Source organism: Polyergus mexicanus, unplaced genomic scaffold, assembly GCF_030449975.1.
Source record: "Polyergus mexicanus isolate NDT 795.1 unplaced genomic scaffold, iyPolMexi1.0 SCAF_4, whole genome shotgun sequence".
In the NCBI taxonomy this organism is placed as follows: domain Eukaryota; kingdom Metazoa; phylum Arthropoda; class Insecta; order Hymenoptera; family Formicidae; genus Polyergus; species Polyergus mexicanus.
In genome coordinates, this window is record NW_027223324.1 from 12,990,860 (window position 1) to 13,016,752 (window position 25,893).

At 28.8% G+C, this 25,893-nt stretch overlaps 2 protein-coding genes across 5 annotated transcripts in view; one reads left to right on the forward strand and one right to left on the reverse strand.

The window, feature by feature from the left end:
• LOC138932556 (7SK snRNA methylphosphate capping enzyme) overlaps positions 1-4,947 on the forward strand; it is a 5,816-nt gene extending 869 nt beyond the window's left edge. The window contains exons 2-5 of the mRNA XM_070294483.1: positions 368-914; positions 1,282-2,058; positions 2,931-3,149; positions 4,045-4,947. Of these exons, the coding sequence (XP_070150584.1) occupies positions 378-914; positions 1,282-2,058; positions 2,931-3,149; positions 4,045-4,554 (2,043 nt within the window). The 5' untranslated portion in view covers positions 368-377 and the 3' untranslated portion in view covers positions 4,555-4,947. The remainder of the gene's footprint in view (positions 1-367; positions 915-1,281; positions 2,059-2,930; positions 3,150-4,044) is intronic.
• A 2,294-nt stretch (positions 4,948-7,241) lies between these two features.
• Positions 7,242-25,893, reverse strand: part of Dcx-emap (Doublecortin-domain-containing echinoderm-microtubule-associated protein) — a 28,173-nt gene continuing 9,521 nt past the window's right edge. For 3 of the 4 annotated variants that reach the window (XM_070293906.1, XM_070293904.1, XM_070293905.1), the window contains 13 exons: positions 18,832-19,071; positions 17,816-17,932; positions 14,906-15,137; positions 13,990-14,285; positions 13,580-13,744; positions 12,836-12,931; positions 12,590-12,727; positions 12,012-12,272; positions 10,960-11,217; positions 9,565-9,727; positions 9,017-9,199; positions 8,528-8,623; positions 7,242-8,093 (listed from right to left, as the gene is read on the reverse strand). In XM_070293906.1, coding sequence (XP_070150007.1) covers positions 7,825-8,093; positions 8,528-8,623; positions 9,017-9,199; positions 9,565-9,727; positions 10,960-11,217; positions 12,012-12,272; positions 12,590-12,727; positions 12,836-12,931; positions 13,580-13,744; positions 13,990-14,285; positions 14,906-15,137; positions 17,816-17,932; positions 18,832-19,071 — 2,514 coding nt within the window. In that variant the 3' untranslated portion in view covers positions 7,242-7,824. Of the gene's footprint in view, positions 8,094-8,527; positions 8,624-9,016; positions 9,200-9,564; positions 9,728-10,959; positions 11,218-12,011; positions 12,273-12,589; positions 12,728-12,835; positions 12,932-13,579; positions 13,745-13,989; positions 14,286-14,905; positions 15,138-17,815; positions 17,933-18,831; positions 19,072-19,444; positions 19,671-20,308; positions 20,444-25,893 lie in introns of those variants that run through there. The other variant, XM_070293907.1, reaches the window with a different exon arrangement.

Below are 25,893 nucleotides of genomic sequence, written 5' to 3' on the forward strand. Positions count from 1 at the left end.
AAGCAGTGGTATCAACGCAGAGTACTTGTATATGTATATATATGTATAAAATAATTATTAAATTTACATTTATGATAATATATTCGTAAATTAATTTCTCATATGCATTATATATCATTTTTGAAATATAATAATTACAAGATTAATTGTACATTATAATTGTATGTAATTTCTTTTATTTTTCATTCTCTTTTTCTCGAATTAGTCGGATCTTTATCTCTACATTGTTTCTTTTTTACTTTAACATACATAGAGTATCTTTCTTATCACATATTAATGGGACACGTTTATTATCTTTTTTACATCTTTACATCATGATCTATTTTAACATTTTTGTATATTATTTCTATTTTTTTCAATTTTTCAGCTTGTGCAAAATGTCCTCTGTACAATTGGATCGTCCTCCAAAATTGGGTCAAAACAACAAGAAAGAGAACGAAAAATCTAGGAAATCTTTCAATACTTCGCACAAAAAGCACAAGCACGATGACAATCGTCACTTCAAATTCAGTAACAGGAAACGACCTCAAAGCAGCTTTAGCAGCAATGGAAAGTTTTTTCCACCCTATAAACGCAGAAAGAAGGAAGGTGCGATTATACCTCCTACAAAATTCTTACTCGGAGGCAACATTTGTGATCCTTTAAATTTAAATAGCATGCAAGATGAAGAAATAAATCGAGCCATGAATGCGGTAACTCCAAAATCAAGTCCACTTCCCACTCCAAAGCGCAAAAAAGAGATTATTGAAGTGATTATTCCACCAAATATTTGTGATCCCTTGAACTTGACAAATTGTAATGACAATGAGGAATACGAGAAACAGTTGATATCACCCACAAAGAGAAATTCTAAACGAAGAAACAGAAAGAGAAAGAGAGCCTCTTCTGGATCTGGAAAGGATGAAGCAAAGACGGTAAGTTGTGGCATTCCATGTTTATTTATATTGATTTATAGACATAGTATTTTTTTATTCTCTCTCCTTCTCTCTCATATCTATTTATAGATTTATTTGTAAAAATAGTAATATATTTTGGATTGTAATTTATGATATAAGAATTCTTAACATGCTTAAAATATATATTCCTTTAATTCTCTTAAAATTTAAGATCTTTAAAAAAAATATTAGAAAATATCCAAAATTTTTTTAATTAATTAAAATTTCGTAAATATTCTAGAATTCTTATAATATTTAAGCGTTTAAAAGTCTTTGATATATTGAATTCTAATAAATATATTAGATATTTATATAAATTATATATTTTTTGGATATACAAAAATAGATGGAGTCTAGCGAAGCCAGATTGAGAGAAATTGAGGGAAACAGTGCAGCGATTGAATCAACAACAGAGCGGCTTTCTAATGAAAGAATTAGTTTAGAGGAGGCCCAAAGTGCACAGGATGAAAGTTTACTGAAGGAAAATAAGACAGAGAGTCCCCAGAAAGACAAAAATAGGCTACGATTAAAAGGTTTAGAGGAAGTAAAAGATAAAAGATTGAGAAAAATTGACACAAAGGATAAAATAGTGAGCCCAGTAATACCGCAGCCTGGTGCTTGGAAGCCCAGGCCACAACATAGGCCCAGTCAGGACAAGAAAAAGAAACAACAGCATGCAATGCCCAATTTTAGGCCCAAAGATGCTAGATATCAATATGGAAATTACAATAGATATTACGGATATAGGAATCCTCATCATGAAGTAGATCCTAGATTGAAAGTATTTGCACAGCGAAAGGAATTGTTTCTGCGGAAAGATATTCTGGACATTGGATGCAATATTGGTCATATTACACTGTCAGTTGCCAGAGATTTTGGTGCCAAAAGTGTTACAGGGATTGATATTGATAGAACTTTGATAAATATTGCTCGGAAGAATGTGAAACATTATGTTAATTGTGTTCAAAGTCCCGCAAGCAGTGAAGATAATGATAAAAGGGATTCTTCGGATGCTAGCTTCTTTCCTATGTCGATGCCAATTAGTTATGGACCTGTGGATATTCCTGGATTTACGAAGAATAAGCAACACAAGGGATTCCCTTACAATGTCATTTTTGTGCAGGTAAAATATATATTCACATATATATTATGTTATTACATATAAATTGGATCGTTTTTATATCGATGATTTTCGAGTAATTTTTTCGAAGAATTGAAAATTTTCTCTATGTTTAATTTAAAAAATTTAACAAAATATTTCTCTCTTCTTTATTCTCTTTCTTTCTCAATCTTCCTTTTTTCCTTTCTTTTCCTTCTCTATTTGTTTTTCTCTTTTTTTTTCTTTTCCTCTCTGTAAATTAAAATTAAAAAAATTGAAAACATGTTTTTATCATAGATATGTTGATGGATATTATTAATATTTTAATTTTTTAAATATTAATTTAACAAAGATTAATTTTATAAATTCAAAGAAATTTATATATAAAACATTTTTGTATGATATAGTCATATCCAAGTATTGTATAAAATGATGAAGTGATATACAAATTTTCCCAATATTTTACGAAGTATAATTTACACACACACACACACACACACACACACACACACACACACACAAATGCATACATACATACATACATACATCTATTTGTATGCGCGCGCATGTGTTTAATAAAAAGTTACGAAAAGTTACGTAAAATATTGAGAAAATTTGTATAACATATCACTTTATGATTTTGCATAGTTAGATAAGATTATTATCTAAAAGTAATATTATAAATATTATAAAAGTAATATTATATAGAATATAAAAGTATCTTATAATATAAACTCCTTAGTTTACAAAAATCATTAAAAAATTGAAGAAATTTTAACTTTTTCAATAATGTTTCATAATCTAAATTGTCTACTGATTTTATAAATATTTTTTATATATAATTATATTTTGTTACATATGCATGATATTGATAGATGTATATGATATGGTTTCAGGGTAATTATGTGCTCGAAGATGATTCACTTCTATGTGCGGAACAGCCGCAATTCGACACAATTCTATGTCTTTCTATCACCAAATGGATTCATTTGAATTTTGGCGATGCTGGATTAAAACAAACTTTCAAACGTATACACGCGCAATTACGCCCCGGAGGAGTCCTCGTTTTGGAACCTCAGGGTTGGGCCAGCTATACCAAGAAAAAGAATCTCACAGTGAGTAGTGAGGTTCATACTTTTAATGACTATTAACTTTTCATATCTGTGGACAGTATTTTTATTCTACAAATCCACAAATAGTATACTAATATAATATATATATATATATAATTCTATTTTATATATAAATTATTATATATTAATTACATATTATTCAGATAATTAATTAATGAATGACTAATCTTGTTTTAATCTGGCTTTAAAATTATTTTAAAAACATTTATTGAATTTTTTTATCATCTTTAATTTGTATTCTTAACTGGATCTGTTAAATATTAAAAAGTTTTAAGATGAGAATCATTCATTGACTAAATTTTCTTAACTGAAATCAATTAATTAAATTTATTAAATTCATGAAAAATGACCAATATAATCAAGTTTTGAGAAAAAACTTATTTAAAGACATATTTCTACTTTATTTTTTGTTATTATATTTCTGTTGTATTTTTTAATTTATTGTAAATAATTGTTCACATTTATTGTAAATGATTACTATATTATTTTATAATTGCCTTTTTATTTAATTGGTTTTAAATTAAACCTTTTTTATTCTATTTTATATTGGATTTTTTAAAACTAATATTTAATTCGAATTTCCTCTATCTCTTTTTATCTCTTTGTCTCTTTCTCTTTCCTTTTTCCCTTCTCTCCTTTTCTTCTGCGCCTTTCTATCTCTCTCCTTCTTAATTTTTTTTCTTTTTTCTCTTTTTCTTTCCCCTCCCCTCCCCGCCCCCCTTTTCGGATATAATTTCTCACATTGGTACTCAGATCTTTTTATTGAATCCATATTGGACTTAATATTGCGTGTGCGCAAGTCTTTTTTATTGTTTTTTTTTTTAAATTGTTGGTTCTGATTTTATATTCTATCTATTATTCTATTTCTATCTTTTAGGAGCGGATCTATAAAAACTATCATAACATCGAGTTCTTACCGCAGAAGTTTACACAATATCTTCTATCCTCTGAAGTCGGCTTTTGCAAGTGCGAGGTTGTTTCTATTCCACCTCATCCCTCCAAAGGATTTCAACGACCCATACATCTCTTCACTAAGACTGGCGGCCCCTCTTTTACTACCGAACGAACTGACAGCGGCATCATGAATGATACGCTGGCGAATCGCCAAGATAGGATAATGAGAAGAGATCAGAAAGAGATTCGCGACATAGAGAGGATCAAATACGAGCAGGAATTATTTCCAAAAGAAAATGTCAATAGAGGCAATATGTCAGAGATTAGTCAACATAGTGGAGATTTGAATCAATATGAGCAGTTGGCGAACGTATACGCACCTAGCGCGACACCATGTTACGATACTCCAAGTCACAATAGCGATAGTCAACCTTTGGATAGTCAGTCTTTAGATATGTCAAGGATAAAAGAAGACAAAGAAGAAACCTCATAAAATAAGAAAATAAATTTAAAAAACGAAAGAATTGAAAAGAGGAAAGAAAAGAAAAGAGAGAAGAAAAAAATTAAGATATTAATAAATTAAGAAAAAAAAGAAGGCGAAGAAGATGATTAAGAAGAAAAATAAGAGACAGGAAGAGAGAAAGAAGAATGAAGAAAATATTAAAATATTAATAAATTAAAAAAGGCGTATTTTTGCGCATTTTAACACAAGAAATTAAAGTCAACTTGATATTATACAGGTTTCTTTAATCTTATTTCCTCCTCTGAAATTAAGTCTTCTGCAAAATTTGTTTATTTTTAAACTGAACTTTTGCTTTAGCTTTATTTTTATTTCTTCAGTATTATAAATATTCTGCTGTCAAACTGTGATTCATTCGAAGATAAAGAATGACAATAGAAGAAACATATATGACCAATAAACATTAAAAAAAATAATATCGGCTAAGTAATTAGCATGCATTATCTTCGATAGTTTCAATTTCTTCATTTGTATTAGATGTTCCTCCTCCGTTTATTAGTACTTTTTACTTCTTTTTTCCTTTCTCTTTTTTTTGAATATAAAGGAGCTTAATTGATATATTAGAGATCAACATATTACATTCGCAGCATATTACATATGGCAGAAATTTGTTGACTATATTGATGGATTATCGGATGAAAAACTTTTAAGAATCTCTATCTGAGTTCTAGAAATTCTGTATTCAACAGCTTATCAGTTCATCTGAAAAGATTTTGTACATAGATTATATATTTTGACTATATAAAAACAGACTGCCATATTGTTACACTGTGTTCATGTCTATCTTAAAACAAAGCAACGTTGTTTTGACCAATAACTATCAATATTTATGAATTAAAAAAATTAGGAATAATTAATCCATTCCATTCCCATGTTAGAAGTAAAATAATTCCAGATTGTTCTTTTTAATATTTATTAATATTTATTCCTATTCCTAATATTCTCTCTATTATGCGTAGGATCTTAAGCGCAGGAAAAAACTATGCGATAGCTATTCAATTTACAGCTTATCCGAAAGGTGCGAAAGTTTGATTGACCGCGTCACCTCTTATCGACATGTCCTGTGCGCAAGTCTTATGTATTGAAAACAAGATGAAAAAGAGAAAAGGTACAATATTTCATACTCGCGATCCTTTTTCCATATACTTTCAGCGCATGCTTAGTTATTTTTAATTTCTCATGGTATCATATCACCGATCAAAAATGAAATAAACAGTTGGCTTCTAATGCGCCAAGCATCCAAGTACCCTCAAATAAGTTTGTAATTATACATATTATTTGATTATTATTATTATTATTATTATTCATCTCGATATACAATATTAAAATTCGCATAAATTTTTATGTACAATTACACGCAAGAACGCACACACCATGCATGCATACATAACGCGCGTAAATGTGTGTGTGTATGTGCGCGCGCATGTAACGCGCATATGTACATATGTAAACATAAAATTTATAGAAAGTTTGAGTGCCTGTTAATCTTATACTACTAGCGATCATATAATTTTTTTTTAGATCGGAAATATTCACTAAAGTGAAAAAATTTGCCGTTAATTTTTATAGTAAAATTTTTCATCTTTTTATTCCTAGAGAAAAGTTATATGATCGCTATTCTGAAGAACACATAAAAACAGAAGAAGGACAATAGATAGAATCTTTGTTTCTCTCTAATGGAAAGCAAATAACAGAAAAACAGAGATTCTGTTTATATTTTCTCTTCCTTTTTATGTAGGCTTTATTGCTAAAGCATTATGGCGAATCTGTCTAATTTATTTTCATTATATTTACGATGGTAATTAGTAAGGAATTCAAAAATACAGAAGTCCTACTTTTGAAAGTCTATTCATTGGAACAGAATAGCGTTTGATTGACCAATCAGGACAAAAGAAGCAAAAATTTCTATCCGAACAGTTTTGCATAACCGCTTTATAAGTATACAGAAAAATTAATCAGTTTTAATATGAAAATTATAATATTTTATATTAAGTATCCTTTATATCTAACATCTGATATTAATAAATCACTGTATGTATACATATTATATGATTGTGCAAATTTTTGTTTCGATAGACTTTTTAGTGTCGACTTTTGTGATGTGATACGAATTTTTTGAAACCCAACCGTTAAACGTAAAAACAAAGCCTAACCGTTAAATCTTTTTTATATTAATGCCTTGGCAGTGATAATTCTATCCGCTTTTTACTAACTACTGCGATAAATATGAAAAACATATTTCCTTTTATTTCTCTATTATCTAAAATATACGTAAATAAAGATGGCTAACTATTAGTAAGAGAGACGCGTTGACCTGCAACGAAGCTCTTTACAAAAACATTTATATGATTACATACTCGTGTAAACAACACGTAACGGACAACGGCACGATATTAATTATGGATATAATGAAGATAGCGCAAAGCTCGAGGTCTAAGAAACACATTGAAAAAAACGAAGCATAAAACAGAAACTTCGTTCTTTTCTAACAAAAAACGAATGAAAAAAATAGAGATCCTATCTTTTATCTGATTACTTTATCTTCGCAAAACATTATGAACATGAAAACTATTTGGTTTATCCCATTGAACTATATATATATATATATATATATATATATATATATATATATATATATATATATATATATATGCCTATAATTCAATGGTTTATTCTTATTATTTTTATAATATTAATTATAATGTAAAGGTCTGTCCAAATGAATTCGTATATTTATAATAGAGACATCCTCAATTTAAAATTTAGACACTTCTGGTTTTGGCCAAAAATGGCAGTGAAATAGTCAGAACGCATTTTATATATAGTATTTATAGATTAATTACAACGATAAAATTTTTAATATTTCTGATTGATTCTATCATTTTTGGCCAAAACATTCTCAACCAATCTACAAGAAGATAAATAGTGCAAAGAAATCCAAATTCTAATTTAAGGGTCTTTAATTGCATGCTTCTTAAAATTTATAAAAATTTTTTGCATTGTAATATTATATTTTTTTCCTTTTAGCTCCTTTTTATATGTTTTATTTGTGTATTTTATTTTCTCTTTCGCATATTTATACTTTTTATCATTTGGGAATTTCTAGCATATGTATATGTGTTTAATCTCACCAACATATGAGTCCCTCTTATTGCTTAAAAATTACCAAGAGGCGCCAGCACCTCGTATTTATAGCTACAAATACATGAATAATGGGTATATCATTTTTATTAATTCTATTTTTTATTCATCGACCAATTCCCAAAGCATCAGAGCAGCATCAGTGCCGCCGACGGTGACAATATTTTGGTCATTGTAGAGGAATCTGGCGCAGGCCACCAATGAACTATACACTTTCTCCTCGATATATTCGGCCTTGGTATTGGTGCATGGATATTTGAAAAGCCGAAGATAACCTTCGGCATCACCACTTACGAGCATATCGTGTGCCGCTGATCTGCTGGAGGTGGTAACAACTGTGGTCAGTGGATAATAACGATTATTCCATTGTCCTGCAAACACGATCACAAAAAGCTCGTTTGTATGAATATAATTATAGTAATATAGTAATAATCCTGTTTTGAAAATCTAATAGCAAAAAAGTTTGCATATAAGTAAGATAAAACAAAAATCAATGCAATACAAATAATAATGCAAAACACATAAATTCTTAGAACAAGACCGTGTTCTAAATCTTAAAAAAAAAGAAAAAAAAACCTCCATATCTAGAAAATTGCCACAAATGCCAAACACAACTTCATTCCAATCACCATAAAACGTAAATTAAGAACGATAACGTCATGCACGTAGAGAAAGTTGCTAAAGAACCCATTACACAGTGCCACAAGGCAGATAGCCCTACATCATCGCATATTCAGGCACTTTTTTTAAAGTTCGGTTTCTTGACAATCCTTGTATATATTTAAAATATAAAAAACACACTAACCAGAAACCATATAACCCACAGTACAATTGTGAGTGTACCACTTGACATCTTTCATAATCAAAGGGCTCTTTTCTGATGATAGCACCTTGACATCCCCTAGAAAAAAATTTTCATTTGAATATACACGAATAAAATCATATTTTCCTTTGCTCCAATATTTTATTTTTAATTCAATTTTATTTAATTGGCAACATGCTATATTGCTATATAATGCCTCCCAAATTGCTATATATTAATTATTATATATATATATCGTATGGTATTGAAGATTGAAGATTGAAATTTGACCAATCAGGACAAAGAAACTTTAATTTCTTTTGCTGTAGTTATAATCAAATTCCAATCTTTAATCTTCAATCTTCAATTTTCAATGCGTAGTCTAATATGGGCTTAAGCAATTGCGTAATTCTTAATGTTTTTTGTATTATTGTTATATAAATTCGTCTGTATATTCCTTTAGAATAAATCAAAACATGACGGATGACTTACAAAACACAAGATCATAATCTTGAGTGACAGTTTGGAGAAAGCGACTGTCAGAACTCCAGTCGAGTTGTACCAATGGCTGTGTGCCGCGGATTTTGTTGCTCTTCTTATACGAAAATCCATCCCTAGATACTCTAAAGAGATATACGCTGCCGTTTTGGGAACCCATAGCCACAATTTCACCAGCTAGCCAGACAATAGGAAAATATATTGAAATTATATTTTCAGGAAAAGATATAATTTAATAACATACAGTAAGTAAAAGTAAAGATACGTTGATTTCAATAATATCAAAAAAAGGCTTTCTTTTTAAAATATCCCGGAAATTAATATTTTGTTTAAGAAGAGAGGAAATTGAAGTACACTTTAGGCCAAAGACAAATAAAAAATAAATGCGATAAGAAAGCTTAGACAAAAAGCAAAAACTGTTCAATTAAAATATCATTTTGTTTTTGTAAGAAAATTTCTTTCATTTAAATTTTTTGAACATTTAACATGTTTCGAAAAGTTAAAATAATTCAAAAAATATTAAAATAATATTTATGTCGTACTGGGATTATATCCAATGCAAGATAAAGGCGATCCGCATACTCTAAGGGTTGCTACAGCTGCCCCGGTATCAGCTGCGAGTACCAAAAGATGACCTTCGGATGATCCTGCCGCTAACGCTACGCCAAATGGGTGAAAAGCTATGCATATACACTCAAAACCCACCTAAAAGACCCATAAAAAGATATGTACTATATATAACTTTAATTGTATATATCTAATAAAAACCTGTTCTTTTCAACTAAAAACATCTATATATAAAGAAAGAAAATACACGAGATACTCATTAATTTTGATTTCTTCTGTAGAAACGATAACAATTCTCGACAGACTCATCTGTCTCAAAATTTACGTTTTGGTTATCAGAATTTGCTCAATATGTTCAATGTGTAGTCACTGAACTCTATATATATTGGAACGACTTTTCTCATATAATTCTTGTATAGAGGAAGTAAAAAATGTAATTAAAATATGTTTAGTGAGTTTTATTATAAATAAGCATATTTTTTCAATAAAATATAAGATAAGCTTGTGGACTGTACTAAAAGAGATAATAAAATATTCAATGCTGCTGTCTTTTTTAGATTGCATTTGGAGTGCCAGAGCTTTGTCTAGCATGTGTAAATTCAAAAAATTTTATTTCATTTTACAATGGGATAGCTGTTAAAAGAATATTATTATACGGACACTACGGTGTGTCCCAAAAGTTTCCGAACTTTCTTCGTACAGACGGTATTAGTACTGCTATCTGTTTAATCAAGATCATGCTGTCTTCTAGAAGCTTCGTTAAAAATTCTGATAAGTTTGATCGAGATCCCACTGACAACTGATTTACTATAGGGGCAGATTTGAAGTTATCTTTTTGACAAGAAATCACCATGGAACAAAGAGCCAACGTGAAATTCTGTGTTAAATTGGGCAAATCGTTAGAAACACTCGAAATGTTAGGGAAGGCTTATGGGGATCATCACTATCACATACAGTAGTTTATGATTAATTCACAAAGTTTCGGGACAGCAGAGAATCGCTGGAAGACAATGAGCGCAGCGGACGGCCCAGTCGAACGGATAAAACCGTAAAAAAGATTCGTGGATTGATGAAAAAGGACCATTGCATGTCTATGACATTCATCAAGAATATTACAAGAATTAGCAAATCACAATGAAACACAGAATTTGATGTTGGCTCTTTGGTCTATGATGGTTTCTCGACGAGTGTCAAAAAGATAACTTCATTTCTGCCCCTATAGTAAATCAGATGTTAATAGGATCTCAATCAAACTTACCTTGATTAAACAGATAGCGCTACTGTCTATACGAAGAAAGTTTGAAAACTTTTGGGACAGACCATGTATGTGCATGCTATTTAAATAAGATTAATAATTTTATAAAATTGACCTGTGTGGTCCACAATAGCTTGTGCCTTCGCCAAAGAGCAATATTTTTGTCATGTCCCGCAGTGGCAAAGACCTCATCATCAGGATGAACCGCCAAACCCCACAGTTGTCTGCCATGGCCAAATACGACTTGGTTAAACCTCCTTTGCAGAGAACCCTCTAGAATGTTGTTTCGCGTAGTTCCCACATAAATATTTCCATCATTTCGTCCAGGACGTTGCGGATATATACTGCGAACTCCGCCCACCGCTTCTGGCAGCTATAATGTGAAGATAATTATGTCAGCTTTGCTTGAGTAAAGTTTGTTTTTTGAATGATAATTGGACAATTTCGATTTAATTTCTTGATTAATTTGTCATATATATATATATATACATAAAGGGGGGTAAAGAGGGGTTATTATAAATCTCGAATCGAGATTAATTATAGAAATCTTAGTATAAGACCAAGTAAATTTCGTGCCCTGTGCACATAATCAGTTTCATAGAAAATTTATTTTTCTACGAAACTGATGCACTACCATCCGTATGGCTCTTACGAACCCGCGGTTATTAAAATTTGTGATATCATGTGAGAGCCTTAATTTCTTAAATTGTTATATATATTGAAGTTATTTTTTGGAATCCAACAGCTTCCTTTTTTTTATTATAAATTTTAAGATAAAAAAATTGTTTAAATTTTTTTCTATATCTTACAATATATGGTAAATGATATACCTAATATAGATCTTGTGTTAATAAAATAAAGAAAAAAATGATATATTCACCATAGAAATAAATTTAGGTTACATTTATATATATTATTATTATTAATTAAATAAATAATACAGTATATATAGCAATTAAGTAAGAAATTTCAACTAAAGAAATCGCAACAAAAACTAGATTTAAAAAATTACATATATTATATAATTTTTCTTATATAAATAAATTATAGAAAAAATATATAAATAATGCATAAACAAATATGACGTCCCTCATGTCAACTACGTAATTGGTCGATTATATACTATATTGTGTGAATAGATTTTTCTCTTCGTTTATTCTTACCAACCTTTGTATCAGTAATACGTTTGTAGTTCTGTAATGAGTCCCAAGCGGCTATTTTTCTATCTTTTTCGCCACCGGAAAGCAATGTTCCTTCCGATAACATGACGAGAGAGCTAATGCCCTTGTTATGCGCTTCGAATTCCATTCGCACAAAATATGCCCCATCTGCATCCACTGAATATACCGTGATGAAACCGTCACTGTCCGCTGTGACGACATCACCATCTTGTTCAAACTGAATACTTGTCACATGTGTACGAGATGGCTAAAAACAAGTCAAATAATTTTCAAATTGAAGATTATATAGAAATTTGAAATCGCAAAAATATAAAAATTATATTATATATAAGTAATATTATACAAAAATATTTAATAACAATTTAACACAGTTATAATAAATATAATACAATCTGATAGATAAAAATTTTTCCTTTGTAAATCTTTTAATTTTGATAAATTTTTTGAAATAAGTTATAAACTATACCACAGATACTCCATAAAAATTATTATTACACACACACAACACATGAATGCACATATGCACGCACATGTATATATAGTACATATCCTTCTCATATTTACCGGTTTAATGATATCGGTTCGCTCAAAAAAACCATCTTTTCGCCGATTCCAGAAAGTCAAATGGCCGCGCCCATGCGTTATTAAGAGATTATCGTCTAATGGATGAAACGCCGCCCCCGTGAGATCTTCTTGCATGGTCTAAATAAATTGCATATGATGGCAATGTAACAAATTCTCGGATATAAACACACATATGTATATGAAATATAATATCAATTACTGTATTACAAAAAGAGGAAAACTTACAGCGACCTTGCCTAACAAGTGACCCCATTGCCACTGCCATACCGAAAGTATAGCTTCTCTTCCGGCATCCACGGCGAGTACATAACTACCACCATTCTATATGTTAAATAATTCGAAATTTACATATCTCTTAATCAATCATTATTAATTATGGATCATAAAAAATTTTAGATAATACGGCAAAATATACGTCATTTACTTTTTTCTACAAGACTTTTATTAAAAAAATTATTTTGATCAAATTTAGAACTCTTTAAAGATAAATACAGTAGCAATGATGTAAAAAGTACTTATTTTATATGTGTTTATTTTCTTAACATTTTTTTTCTATTATATTCATGAATAAAAAATGGAGAAAGCAAATTTCAATAGTTTAAATAAATCATTTATTACAAAAAATAATATTAACTTGTTCCCTTTATGAAAAAAAATTTAAAGGATATTTTTTGAGATGCTAATACAATAAAAACAAAATAAAACAAAACTGATCTTTCTTTTACATTCTGTTTTTTAAATTATAAATAAAAAGGCTAAACTGTCCGTCAATCACTACGTATTTGTGATCGTTCTATCTTCCATAATACTTCAATAATACCATTAATGTGAAGAATTTATAACTCTCTCTCTTTGAAATTTTTCTATACAAGATCCAATCTTATATAAAGATTCTAATTCTAAATGTTTTTATTTCCTTAAATGTTTTTTGTATTCTCAAATGTTCGTGTTTTTGTTTGAAGTAATTACCAATTGTGAAAACGCTAGTGCTGAGACGCCCATCTGAAATTCGGTCATACCGAATACGTATAGAGTAAGAAGAGTTTCCGTTGACCATATACGAACATGCGACTGCGCCTTTCTGTGCCTACCCGCTCTTTGACCTGACGCAACGAGTTCTCTGCTGGGATGAACCTAAAATGGGGTGAGGTATTTTGAATTAAATACAATAATTGTCGGATTTTAATGGCAGTGAATAATTATTGAAATAATTGCATCTTTACAAAAAATTAAGTAATAAATATATATTCGGACAGTCAAGTTGATTATTTTTCTATGGACAGTATTTTATCAATCCGTAATAAATTGTATTTTTTCCCGAAGCAATCTCTTGGAATTCAGTTCTCAATTTGCCTTCTTATCGCGCAGCGATTACTTACCTCCATGCACGTAATATCTTCCGTGTGACCGACATAATGTCGTTGCGCGCTCTCCTCTCGATCAAAAAGAATAGCCACAGCTGCGACGTAATACAATAATTCGCCACTCGGTAAAACCCAAAGATTTCTGCGAGTATCGGTTCCTCGATAACCATAGACCCATTCGAGTTGCAACTTTTTCTCAGGTGGCGAATTGTCTACTGGCGGTAAATGAGAAGGGGGATAGAACGATCGCCTAAGCCCTCTGATCGTCACTTTGGCTGGTTCTTCGCGTAACACTTCCACAACACTATAATCTATCGATGGCATAATACAAATCTTATTTAGAAAAAATAGAATTTCTTTACAAGAAGAAAGAGAGAAATTTGATCAAAAATGGAAATATATTAAGCAAATATTGCAATATTTTTTTCTTTTTTACAAGCAACTTTTATAATATTTATATTTTAAGCAAGTCTTACTAGAACTAGAGTAATAATTATTTATTTCATGATTCCTCTAATAACTTTAATCAACTCTTTTTTCTTTTAAGTATTTTTTTCTAGTAACTTTGAATTATTTTTTTAATTTTATTTTTAATCACGTAGTATTTAGAATTAGAAAAATATTTTATATATTACTTTTTATAAAAAAATTGCATTTATATATATATATATATATATATATTTTTTTTTTAAGGACGTACGTTTTCAATATTTAAATTGCGCAAAGACTAGCAATAAAATTAGAATTGCCTCATCGATTATTTTTCAATGATGTATAACTTTACTGTTTAAAAAAGAGAGATGTATTAGATGTAAAGAAAATTTATAGTATACTTTGCTCAATATAATATATGAATCAAGAGAGCTTTATTAATATTGAAAATTAGTAATATGATTAAAAGTAATCAAAACTGGTCATTAATTATTTTTACCGTTTACTCGTATAACTTCGGAATCAGGCATATATAAGGCTCGAGGTCTGCTCTTGCTGCGAGCTCTTCTCTGACGGCTAATTTCTTCTACAACAGTAGGTGGTCCACGTGATCTCGATCTTCGTACCGGAGATGCTGTGATACCACCGGCCATAACGAGAGCCGATCCAGTACCCAGATAAAATGTATCCATATCTGCGAACTCATTTCTCAGCTGCGAAAAACTTCTCACCTAGTAGCAAATCGCAAAATATAAAAATCTTTTTTGCTTGACTTGATCGTAAAAAGTAAAATAATTAAATTTATAATGTAAAATAATTAAATTTAATTGAATTCAATATTTTATGAAGTTATTCCACATAAAAAATAATTCTAAAAGCTTCATTTTTACGCTTTAAGTTTATGCTACAATATTCAAACATTACATATCGCACGCAAGTGATATAATTTAATTCTTTAAAAAAATTAAATGCTTCAAGTTTTGTGATACATTGATTTCTATATGAATTTATACGAATATACGAATGATATATCGAATTCATGAATATATGTATGTTAGAAAAGAATGTGTGTGTGTGTGTGTGTGTAGCGCGCGCTCGTGCGTGTGTTATGGGTGTACATAATATTATATATTACATATAATGATACTCAAATGTAAATAAATATTCAAAAAAATATAAGCTGTTTAATTAAAAACTGCTTAAGAAATTTACAAATATTTAATTATACATTATTATTAATATTTCATTAATCAAGAAAAAATTGGAAAGTTTAAAATTGATCAATTCGATTTTATTTTTCTAAATACAAAATAAAGTGTCCTTTATGCATAATCAAAATCCATGTATTACTAATTCACAAATGTCAAATTATAGATGCGTGATGTAAAATATATACACATATACATACATACACTCACGCACTCATACATAAAGAGAGAGAAGAGGAAAAGGGAAAAAGAGAAAGAGAATAAAGAAAGACGGAAAGGGGGGAGAGGAAGGGGGGAGGGAGGGAGGGAGAGAGAGAGAGAGAGAGAGAGAGGAGTCGATAATGTGCCATTCGTCGAAGAAAATTGGCCTATTTGAAATTCATATATGATCGTGACCTGAAAAGATGGATCTCTGACCTTTTTATAACACATGGGGGTACATTCGTCCCCACTCAACATCATGATCACCTTCTGAAAGAGATGTATAACTGTGTAATACTGTAATATATTGCAATGTCAAAAATCTGATTCGCGCGGTATCGTAATGCTCGATATTACACTTTTTCCATCCCATTTATCGTATATGGTTTTAAATGATATATATTTCAGTTAATGATTATATATATATATATATATATATATATATATATATATATATATATATATATATAACCTATTGCATGTGTTTTTTTATAAAATAGACTTACTCTATATATATATATATATATAGTAAGTCTATTTTATAGTATGCGGCAGCGCACACTTCACGGCGCGCGACTCACCGACGCGACGTGCGCCTGGCTCAAGGTTGACGCTGATTGACCAGACTTTACTCAATAATAACTCCTTTGTTAAGCATTATAAAAAAAAATGAAAGATGACTTTTCGACTCAGTTTGGTCTGCTCTATCTGCACACGAGTATTATCCCAAATGATCTGAGACACCCTGTATATATAGTATCTATTTTATAAAAAAACACATGCAATAGTTTTTAAAACACAAAGAGACCTCAACGATTGCAAACAATCTCCATCAGCTTTATATTTTATATATCAAGCCAACTTTTATGAGCATCTTGGTTGGATGTGTTTTGCGACATTAATATATTTAAAAAAATTATCCTATTAATATAAATTTAGTAAAATAGAAGAGCAGAATGGATGAATCTTGTGTAGAAAATTACAAATGAAATTATTATTTGTTCTGCTAAGTAAATATGAAATTTATACTATGTGAATTGTGTATATGTTTCTACTAACAAATCTTAAAAATTATAATGTCATGTTATATAATTTTTTTCTAAATTTTTTCTAAATTTACAGAATAACTCTTGGCAAATATTTTATAAAAATTAAAATGTGCCAAAAAATCATGTCACTTTAATGCGATATGTATATAATACTCAATTAGCGGATTTATTCGGAAAATTTATTTTAGAGAAAAAGACCCTATATTTTATATGTAACAGCCTGATATAAGCAGTGGTATCAACGCAGAGTACTAGCGAAGATGCTATATGATGTTTTCTGTGTGCGTATGTGTGTGTATACATAAAATACGAAAAAAATGAAAATTTTTCTTGAAAGTGACTTATGAGTTGTATAAGCAATAATCTTATTTCTTATAATCTCGAGCAAGAGTTGACCCTATTATCGTCACGCTTCAAGTTTTATCCCCCGTTTTACTTCTGCTTGTAGCGAGCTATGCATATTTATGGACTAACGTCGCTTTCAAGCTGATTTTGCAAGTACGACGATATCTCGAAGATTTACATACATCTTTTTTCTTTTTTATACTTTCAAATCACGCATTATTTTTCAAATTTTTTAAAGCATTCAATAATAGATTTAAAAAACTTTAGATATTTCATAGAATAATAAACTTTTTAGATATAACTTTAATAAAATAATAAATTTTAAATGTAACTTTAATAGAATTTTAAGATTCCGTACACATTTTTTAAAAATATTATGTTTAAAAATATACAAAAATTGAGCTTAAATTCAATATAAATAATTTCCTCAAGTTTGAAGAAGGCTCATTTTAATCATTTTCTTTAGCTTGTAGCTTTATATATATTTATATATACAGATACAGATACAGAAACACACACACACACACACACACACACACACACACACACACACACACACACACACACACACACACACACATATATATATATATATATATAGCTAACCTCTTGTCCTGAAACAGTAAACATTCTCTTAGCTCCATTCATCTTCAATACTTGTCCAAGATCTTCTAGAACTTCTTCAAAAGGTTGCGATGTGCGAAGATTCAGTAGAACTCGGCACTGCCAAGTTAAATTAGTTTACAGATTAGATTAGATATATAATATAAGTATATCGATAAATGTGTGTAACTAAAAATTTAAATCCAAGTAATAATAATAAAACTAAAATAAATTGTTGGGCAATTTTTTTGTAATATTCATTTTATAATATTATACATTTTTTTGTACTATAAAAGTAGTCGTTATATGTAGCATAAATATCTCTCTTACTCCCTTTCTTCTTTTTATAGTATTGTATATATACCCCAATATCAAATCAATTTTATATTAGAATTATTATCATTATTTTAGATTTATTGCAAGAAAACAAGTCGAAAGTTACTATTTGTATCTTAATTTTACTATAAAGGATTATTTATTTTAATATTAAATAATGTAAATTATAGACGAAATATGTACACGTATGTATGTATGCGTGTGTGTGTGTGTGTGTGTATGTGTGTGTGTGTGTGTGTGTTGTGCATATTGAAAAAATAAAAAACTTTCGCGCGATTGCTATATTGTCGATTAAAATCAAATTTAATTAGAAATATATATTTAAATATTATGTTTATAAAATATAAATTTAAACAATTACTTTTAAGCAGATAACAAATAAAATAAAAAACGACAAATTGAATTATATTTAAGAATTGAGTAATAATAGATAAGTTACATTAGAATAGAATTATATATGATTAGAGTTAAAAATAATTTATATAAAATGGAAAATTTATTCATTTAAGTATATTAAAATTCATTATTTCAAAAAAATATGTAAAATTTAATCGCGCATTTATTGAAAAATGTGTTAATTTATTTACAAAGGCTACTGTGAGATAAATCACAAAAATACGTATGTTTTGATACAGATTTAAGACATTATCATTTAGTACGCAAACTAATCTCAATTCTCATACCTGAACAGTATGGTCATGGTTGTTGACGATACGAATGACACGACCCGAGGAAGGCTTTCCACCACCAGGGGGTGGCGCTTCTTCGGTGATGGAAGCTTTCCGACTAAGACTCGGCACCACTGGCGGTCTACTTTGCCATCCTCCAACTGCACTTCCGGTTCCGGTGGCGCCGCTTCTACTACCTCCACCGCCTGCCGGACTTGTGTACCAAGTGTTATTTTTTTTCCCATAACTGGCCGGCTATTGTAAAAAAAATTATCATCATTAATATCTTTAATTTAGAATGCTTTCCAGCAAGGAAACACAAAAAGATTGTGTCACACAATTAAATGCACAATGCATGGGTACTATTAAGACACAAATGTTTCAATTGTACTCTTTAGTTATGTCAATTGTGTTATCTTGTATTGTTGTAAGAAAAAACATTCATATATTTATGTTATATTTAAGTTAAGATATAAAAAAAGACAAGATAAGATGGTTTCTTCTCTTATATTTCCTTACGATTATATATTTCCTTTAGATATTATATGTATATATCTGTGGATTATAAGATTTTTGAGATCTCTCTTTTCTCACATATTTAGATAAATCTGATAAATATTCAGAGAACCTGCATCATGTCGATCGGCAGCGATATTACTTCAAAGGAATCGCTCATTAACACGACAAAACTATCTGTCCAGCAGCTGGAGTCTCGATTACAAGATTCAAGTTCTGAGTCGCTACAGAAATCTGCTTTTTCTTGTATGACGTCAAAACCCGATCCCAAGTCATCCGACTGGGACGAAGACGAACTTGCCGACTCAATTGTGAACTTTAATGGATCCGTTGTTACCCTTGAAGGTTCACTTACTTCACTATTTTTGACTTTCAATATCGAATGCACAATCCACAAACTCACATGATCCAAGAAATTATTAATATTTCACTGTTTATCTTGTTAAAAATCTTGAATTTTCAATCTAATCGATTTTGCTTCTCTCAATCTTTAATAATTGATAATCTTTTACAAACATCGAAAAGAAATATCAAAATATTTTGTTAAGAATAGAAAAGCTGAAAAATATATATACGATATATTATGAAGATATATTATAAAGACTTCGTGAAATGATGAAAAAAATCGAAGGAAATTTTACTTTAATCACAATCGTGATTTTTATATGATTCAAGATACTTTTATCATTTCAATTGTTCATGTTATGATTTTAATATTTTCTAATCAAAATTTTAATCTCAATCTTTAATGATCTTTTGTAATCAAGACAAAGAATGGTCTTTTTTTACTGAGAAAATGAAAAAATTGTATAAAAAGCTGTTACAATAAATATTTTGTAAAATAACGAAGTTGGATCCACTTTGGTCACGATAATAATTTATAAAAAAAAAACAAAAAAACAAAAAAAAACAAAAAAAAGAAACAAAATATTTACATCGATTTCGATATTAAATTCATCAAATTCAAAAATCGAACATTGCGATGATGCGATTCAATGTAAAAGTCTATCGCAGTTATCTTCTCATCAATCTTGAATTGCGTGACACGATTGTTATTTCTCTTTCGAATATTGGAACAGGCCACTCTTGGGTTGGTGCAACCGCGACTGTGTTCAATGGACGACTACTGGGGCAGGTAGGAGGTGGGATAGATGTATTGAGGAACTAGGGTGCTGCAACATCCCCTACCACACCCCTCCACTTTACAAAGGGCTACCGCTGCTCAAGGACGACCATCCCCTGACCCTTCACCTCCTCTTCCATCTTCCGCGCCCCTCTTCTTGCTTTTTCTCTGAGCAAGAACGCCAATTCAGAATGCTAATTCCACAAACCAAAGAAATCACGACTATTCCTTTTCTGTATTTGTTAATGGTTGTTAATGAACGCATTGAGTATATACCTCTTTATTGCTCGCATCAATTAAATTAACGACATCTTGAAATTGTTTTCCAACATATTATTTCTTAAAGCTTTTTTGCTAAAAGATTAATTAAAATTTTGTTGTTGAAATCTTTTCTTCTCTATATCGAATCATTCATATATCGAATTTCTTTTTCTTATTAAATTGTTTTATATTTGCTAACTTTTTTTCTTCTACTAACAGATCTGTCATATATCATATATCAATACGCCATATATCAAATCATTTATTAAAATGTTCTTTTTCCATTACTATGTGAAATCTTTTTTCTTATTGTTGAGAGAATTATCTACTAAAATTTTTACTCTTCTACTAAATTGGATTTGCACAAATTTTATTTCGTATATTAAATTTTCTGCTAAAATATATATTTTTTACTTTAATCTATGATAATAAAGATTATTATTAATAAGCTTTAACAAAGATTCAAGCTCTAACAATAAGATATATTAAGACTATTAAGTATATCAGAGTGTAATGTTTGTCTCGATAAAAGGTGATAAAAGCAACTGCGGAAATTAAAGATATCCACGCCTTCCTAATAAATCTCTGAGATTAGAAAAAAAACTTGATTCCCCAGAAAGCTTAGCCTATGTTAAAGCACTTAACTTGATGGATAAACTAAGACCAATATTAAGAGTATATATCAAAGAAAAGAAAACAGCTAAAAAGAGGATAATAGTCTATAAATTCAATTATGATCTCGAAGCACGCGTATTATCTTACTAACATAAAGTTTCAGTAAATACATAACACTTTATATCATAATTTCTTATAGAAACAAACTATGCAATTACACACAAATATATTTTTTATCAATATTCTTAAATATTTTTATATATTAACAATTATTTCAAAAGTTTCAAATTAAATAACTATAATATTTTTTAATAAACCTTTTTAAAAGATATAAGAATTATAGATTTCCATTAAAAAAAAATTATCATCATTAAAATGGTTTAAAGAAATAAGATCAATTAAATATAGCAAGAGAACAGGAAGAGTTCAAAATTTTGTCATTTATTATATTTAATTGTAATAACCAATTAATTTTCTTTTAAATTTAATATTTAAAATCTTTAAGAGATTCAAATAAAAGTAACTTTATTCAAGATAAAACTCAATAAAAACGTAAGTTGCAATAGCGATTTGATAGATGCAAATCTTTCGCATCAGGTTAAATTATTGCAACTTTTTGCAAATAGTTTTTGAATAAAATGCAACTATTATTTGATAATCAATCAATAACTCATGAATATTCGATATAAAATATTAAGAATACAATTATTTTTGATAATATATTATTATCTATCGTGAACTTATCGTTGCGTGTCTACTAATCTTTCTAATATTTTTTCGTCGTTGTCATGCATTAAATGCATGCCGACAAAAAATCTGTAGGTTTTTATCACTATATCAATAAAATTTTAAATCGAAATTTATCATGCAGTTTTGATTTAGAATAATAGTAAAAACATACATATGTATATACAGGGTGTCCGACAAATAAGTGACCAAACGAAAAGTGGAGAGAGATTGAGTCAAACTGAGTCGAAAAGTCCTGAAACATTTTTTCTTATAGCGCTTAATAAAGAAATTATTATTAAGTAAAGTCTGGCCAATTGGCGCTAACCTTTAGCCGGGCGTACATCGGTAAGCCGCGCGCCGTGAAGCGTGCACCACTGCAACTACCAGATACACGGCTTACCGACGTGCGTCGTCCGATTAAAGATCAGCGCTGATTGGCCAGACTTTACTCGATAATAATCCTTTATTAAGCATTATAAAAAAAAAAATGATTCAGGACTTTTCGACTCAGTTTGACTTTGACAATCTACCTCCACTTTTCGTTTGGCCACTTATTTGTCGAACACCCTGTATACATATATTTTTTAATCTATATATTAATCTCTATACTATAAAATTATATTATTATATATATGATCACATTGACATAATTATATTTAGATAATAACAATTCAAGAGAGAGAGAGAGAGAGAGAGAGAGAGAGAGAGAGAGAGAGAGAGAGAGAGAGAGAGTGAGTTATATGTTTAGGTTATATTAAAATTGACGTAAAAATCGTAGTGGCCGTTATAGAGCACTGTGTGTATTTACAAAATATATGTATTATTAACATTCTCTTAGAAAAAACTCAAAATACAAATAATATAATAAAATAAACATTCGGCTTAAAAACTTATTATATATGCATGTACACGAGTATAATGCATATAAAATAACAATGTAATTATAACAGTCGCGTGCAATGTGTAGATTGATTATAATCCTGAAAAAAGCTAGAAAATATCGCGCAGTTGATAAACCACAAATATAAATCTTTTTAATAAACCTCAATGTCAACCCCAATGCTCAAGAATTGCTTAGATATCTCGACAGATTGTGAAAAAATCTTAATTATAAATATACATAAATATAAATAAATAAATAAAAATATATATATATATATATGTATGTATGTATATGTATATGTATATAAAATTATAATTTTTTATAAACGCTTATATAATTCTCTACGTACGGGAACATTTTTTGATTACTATAAGATCGAATAAATCTTCTGAGAATCTTTCCAATGAGCAATGCATGTCGATTGGCAATCCACGGTAATTGACATTATTACATCGATGTGACGAGTGATACACACAAATGTTGTTACGAAGTAATTACGAAACTTTCTTCAATTTAATATAATCTAACTTATAACCCCTTCGTTGTATATACGTGTATTGAAAAAAATACATACTATAAAAATTTTTCACTAAATGATTCAATAATAATTCAAATAAAAATGCATTGTATATATAAAAACTTTTAATCTTGATTATTACTTTTCTAAAATTCGCAGACCAAATATTATATGTATATTAAATAGATCAAGCATTCATTAATAATCTTTATTTTGATAGCGAAGCTAAGAAAATAAACAGTTTATAATTAAATACAAAAAATTTATCCTTTATTTAAAGGATTGTATTTTCTGCATTTTTTTAACTTCTTGTATCTAAAAAAATCTTAAATTAAATTAGAGAGAGAGAGAGAGAGAGAGAGAGAGAGAAAGAGAGAGAGAATGTGTAAAAAAATAATAAAAAAGGATAAATACCTGGAAGATAAAAAGAAAAAATATAACAAAAAATTATAAAAATAACATAAAAAAAAATTATTTAATTTATATATTTTTTTATTTTCTGTCTCTATTAATTTTTTACTTTTAATCTTTCTTGATAATTACACACATTTTATATCTATTACATATTTTTGTGATTCTCGAACTATTTGGGGAATCGCAGCAAGAAATAACTCGATCACGGAGATATCAATGCCGGGTTTGTCGTTCCGCGCATGAATGTTACGCCTAATAAGAAAGTCAATTTAATGTACACTCATTCGGAAAAAAAAATTAGAAGATAAAATGGCATTACCTATATTTCAAAACAGGACATGCATTATAAGCCAAAGTGTTTGGAGTAGTACTCATTTATTTTATTGACTAAATTCCGCATTAAATATGTTAAATAGTTTTATATAGATATTATCGGTTCTACACAATTCTCTCTTTATTATTTACTATTTACTAAAAATAATTATTATTTACTAAAAGTACAGTTTCTTCACTATATCTTTCTATATTAATCATAAACTTATTATTTAAATTAGTTATAATAATAATAATAATAATTCTTATTTCTATATATGTATATATACAAATTAGACAAATAGACTAATTCAATCAAATGAAACATAGATCCCAAAAGTATTTGATTTGGAATGACCATTTTCAATTTATATTTATATTAATTTATTTTATATTTGTGTAAAGAGTTCTTTTCAAAAATTTATAAATTAAGAAAAAGGAATAAAAAAATAATATTTTTAAATCCTTAAAATTTAAAACAATTTTGATATCTATTTAGTATCAAAAATGACGACAAATTTCTAAAAAATATTTGATATACGTATTATAATAAAAAAGCGCATGTGTATTAACAGAAATTATGTGTAAGAATACGTTAAATAAAATGTCAAAGAATAATAAAAAAGTAAAAAATTATATTCTATTAGAAAAATTTAAGCAATTAGAGAAGATTAAAACATACGTTAATGAAAATAATTATTGTTTTAATCTATGATCTCTTGTTCGAGAAAGAATAAAAAAGAGAGATTTGCTTCTTCTATAAAAATTATATCAAAAAAAGTATAATTTAAATTGATTATACTATCACCTTTTGTTATTAAAAAATGCATATTTATTAAAGTTATTTTAATGTATGATCTACATATATCATATATTAAGCTATATAAGAAAAAATTCGTGCAAAAAGTTTGTGGCATTAAAACCAGTAGCATAACCAGTTAATATATAGAACGTGAATCACTATAATGATAACAATAGTGCAATCGACAAGCTATTAATCCTTTGAAGTATAATGACCGAACCAACTTCGAGATTATTTCAAATCTTCAAGAACGACGCTAAGCGAAATAAGCAAAGGTAAGGTAAGCAAAGAGAACTTGGTGTTTATTGATCCCAAAAGGTCGGTTGACCAACGGTCAATGAGATACGGTCTCTCCCCCGTTCTCTTGCCACCCTCTGCAATGGCCTTCTTAGCGGAAGCAGGAGTTGCCCTCCCACCTCCGTTTCCCACTCACTATTCTGTGATTCATACGTTTTCGGTGAAACCGTCCGTCGATATTACATAAAATTATCAAAGGAATTTAAGAAAAATTCATAATTTAAATTATATAAATAAATAAATTTTATTTATTTCTCTATTTTATTAATAATTTTTAATTTGATCTTATCATATCTACCAAATGTTATTTAACTTTAGCAATTTTTATTAAGTTATTAAAATATTATATGTAATTAATAATTTGTTTATTAAATTATTAATAAAATTGGAATAATTAATGTTTAAGCAAAATGTAACTTTTCTGGGAAGTGTAATATAGATATCTGATTATTCTGTGAAGACTAATAGCCTTCTTATATTATATGATTGAGAAAATGATTAACAAATATCCTTATTTATCACAATTTTCAGATATTTCATCATTAAGATCAGAAATTGTTAGAATAAAATATAAAATATACATAGTTTGTAAAAATTCTTCACCTTTC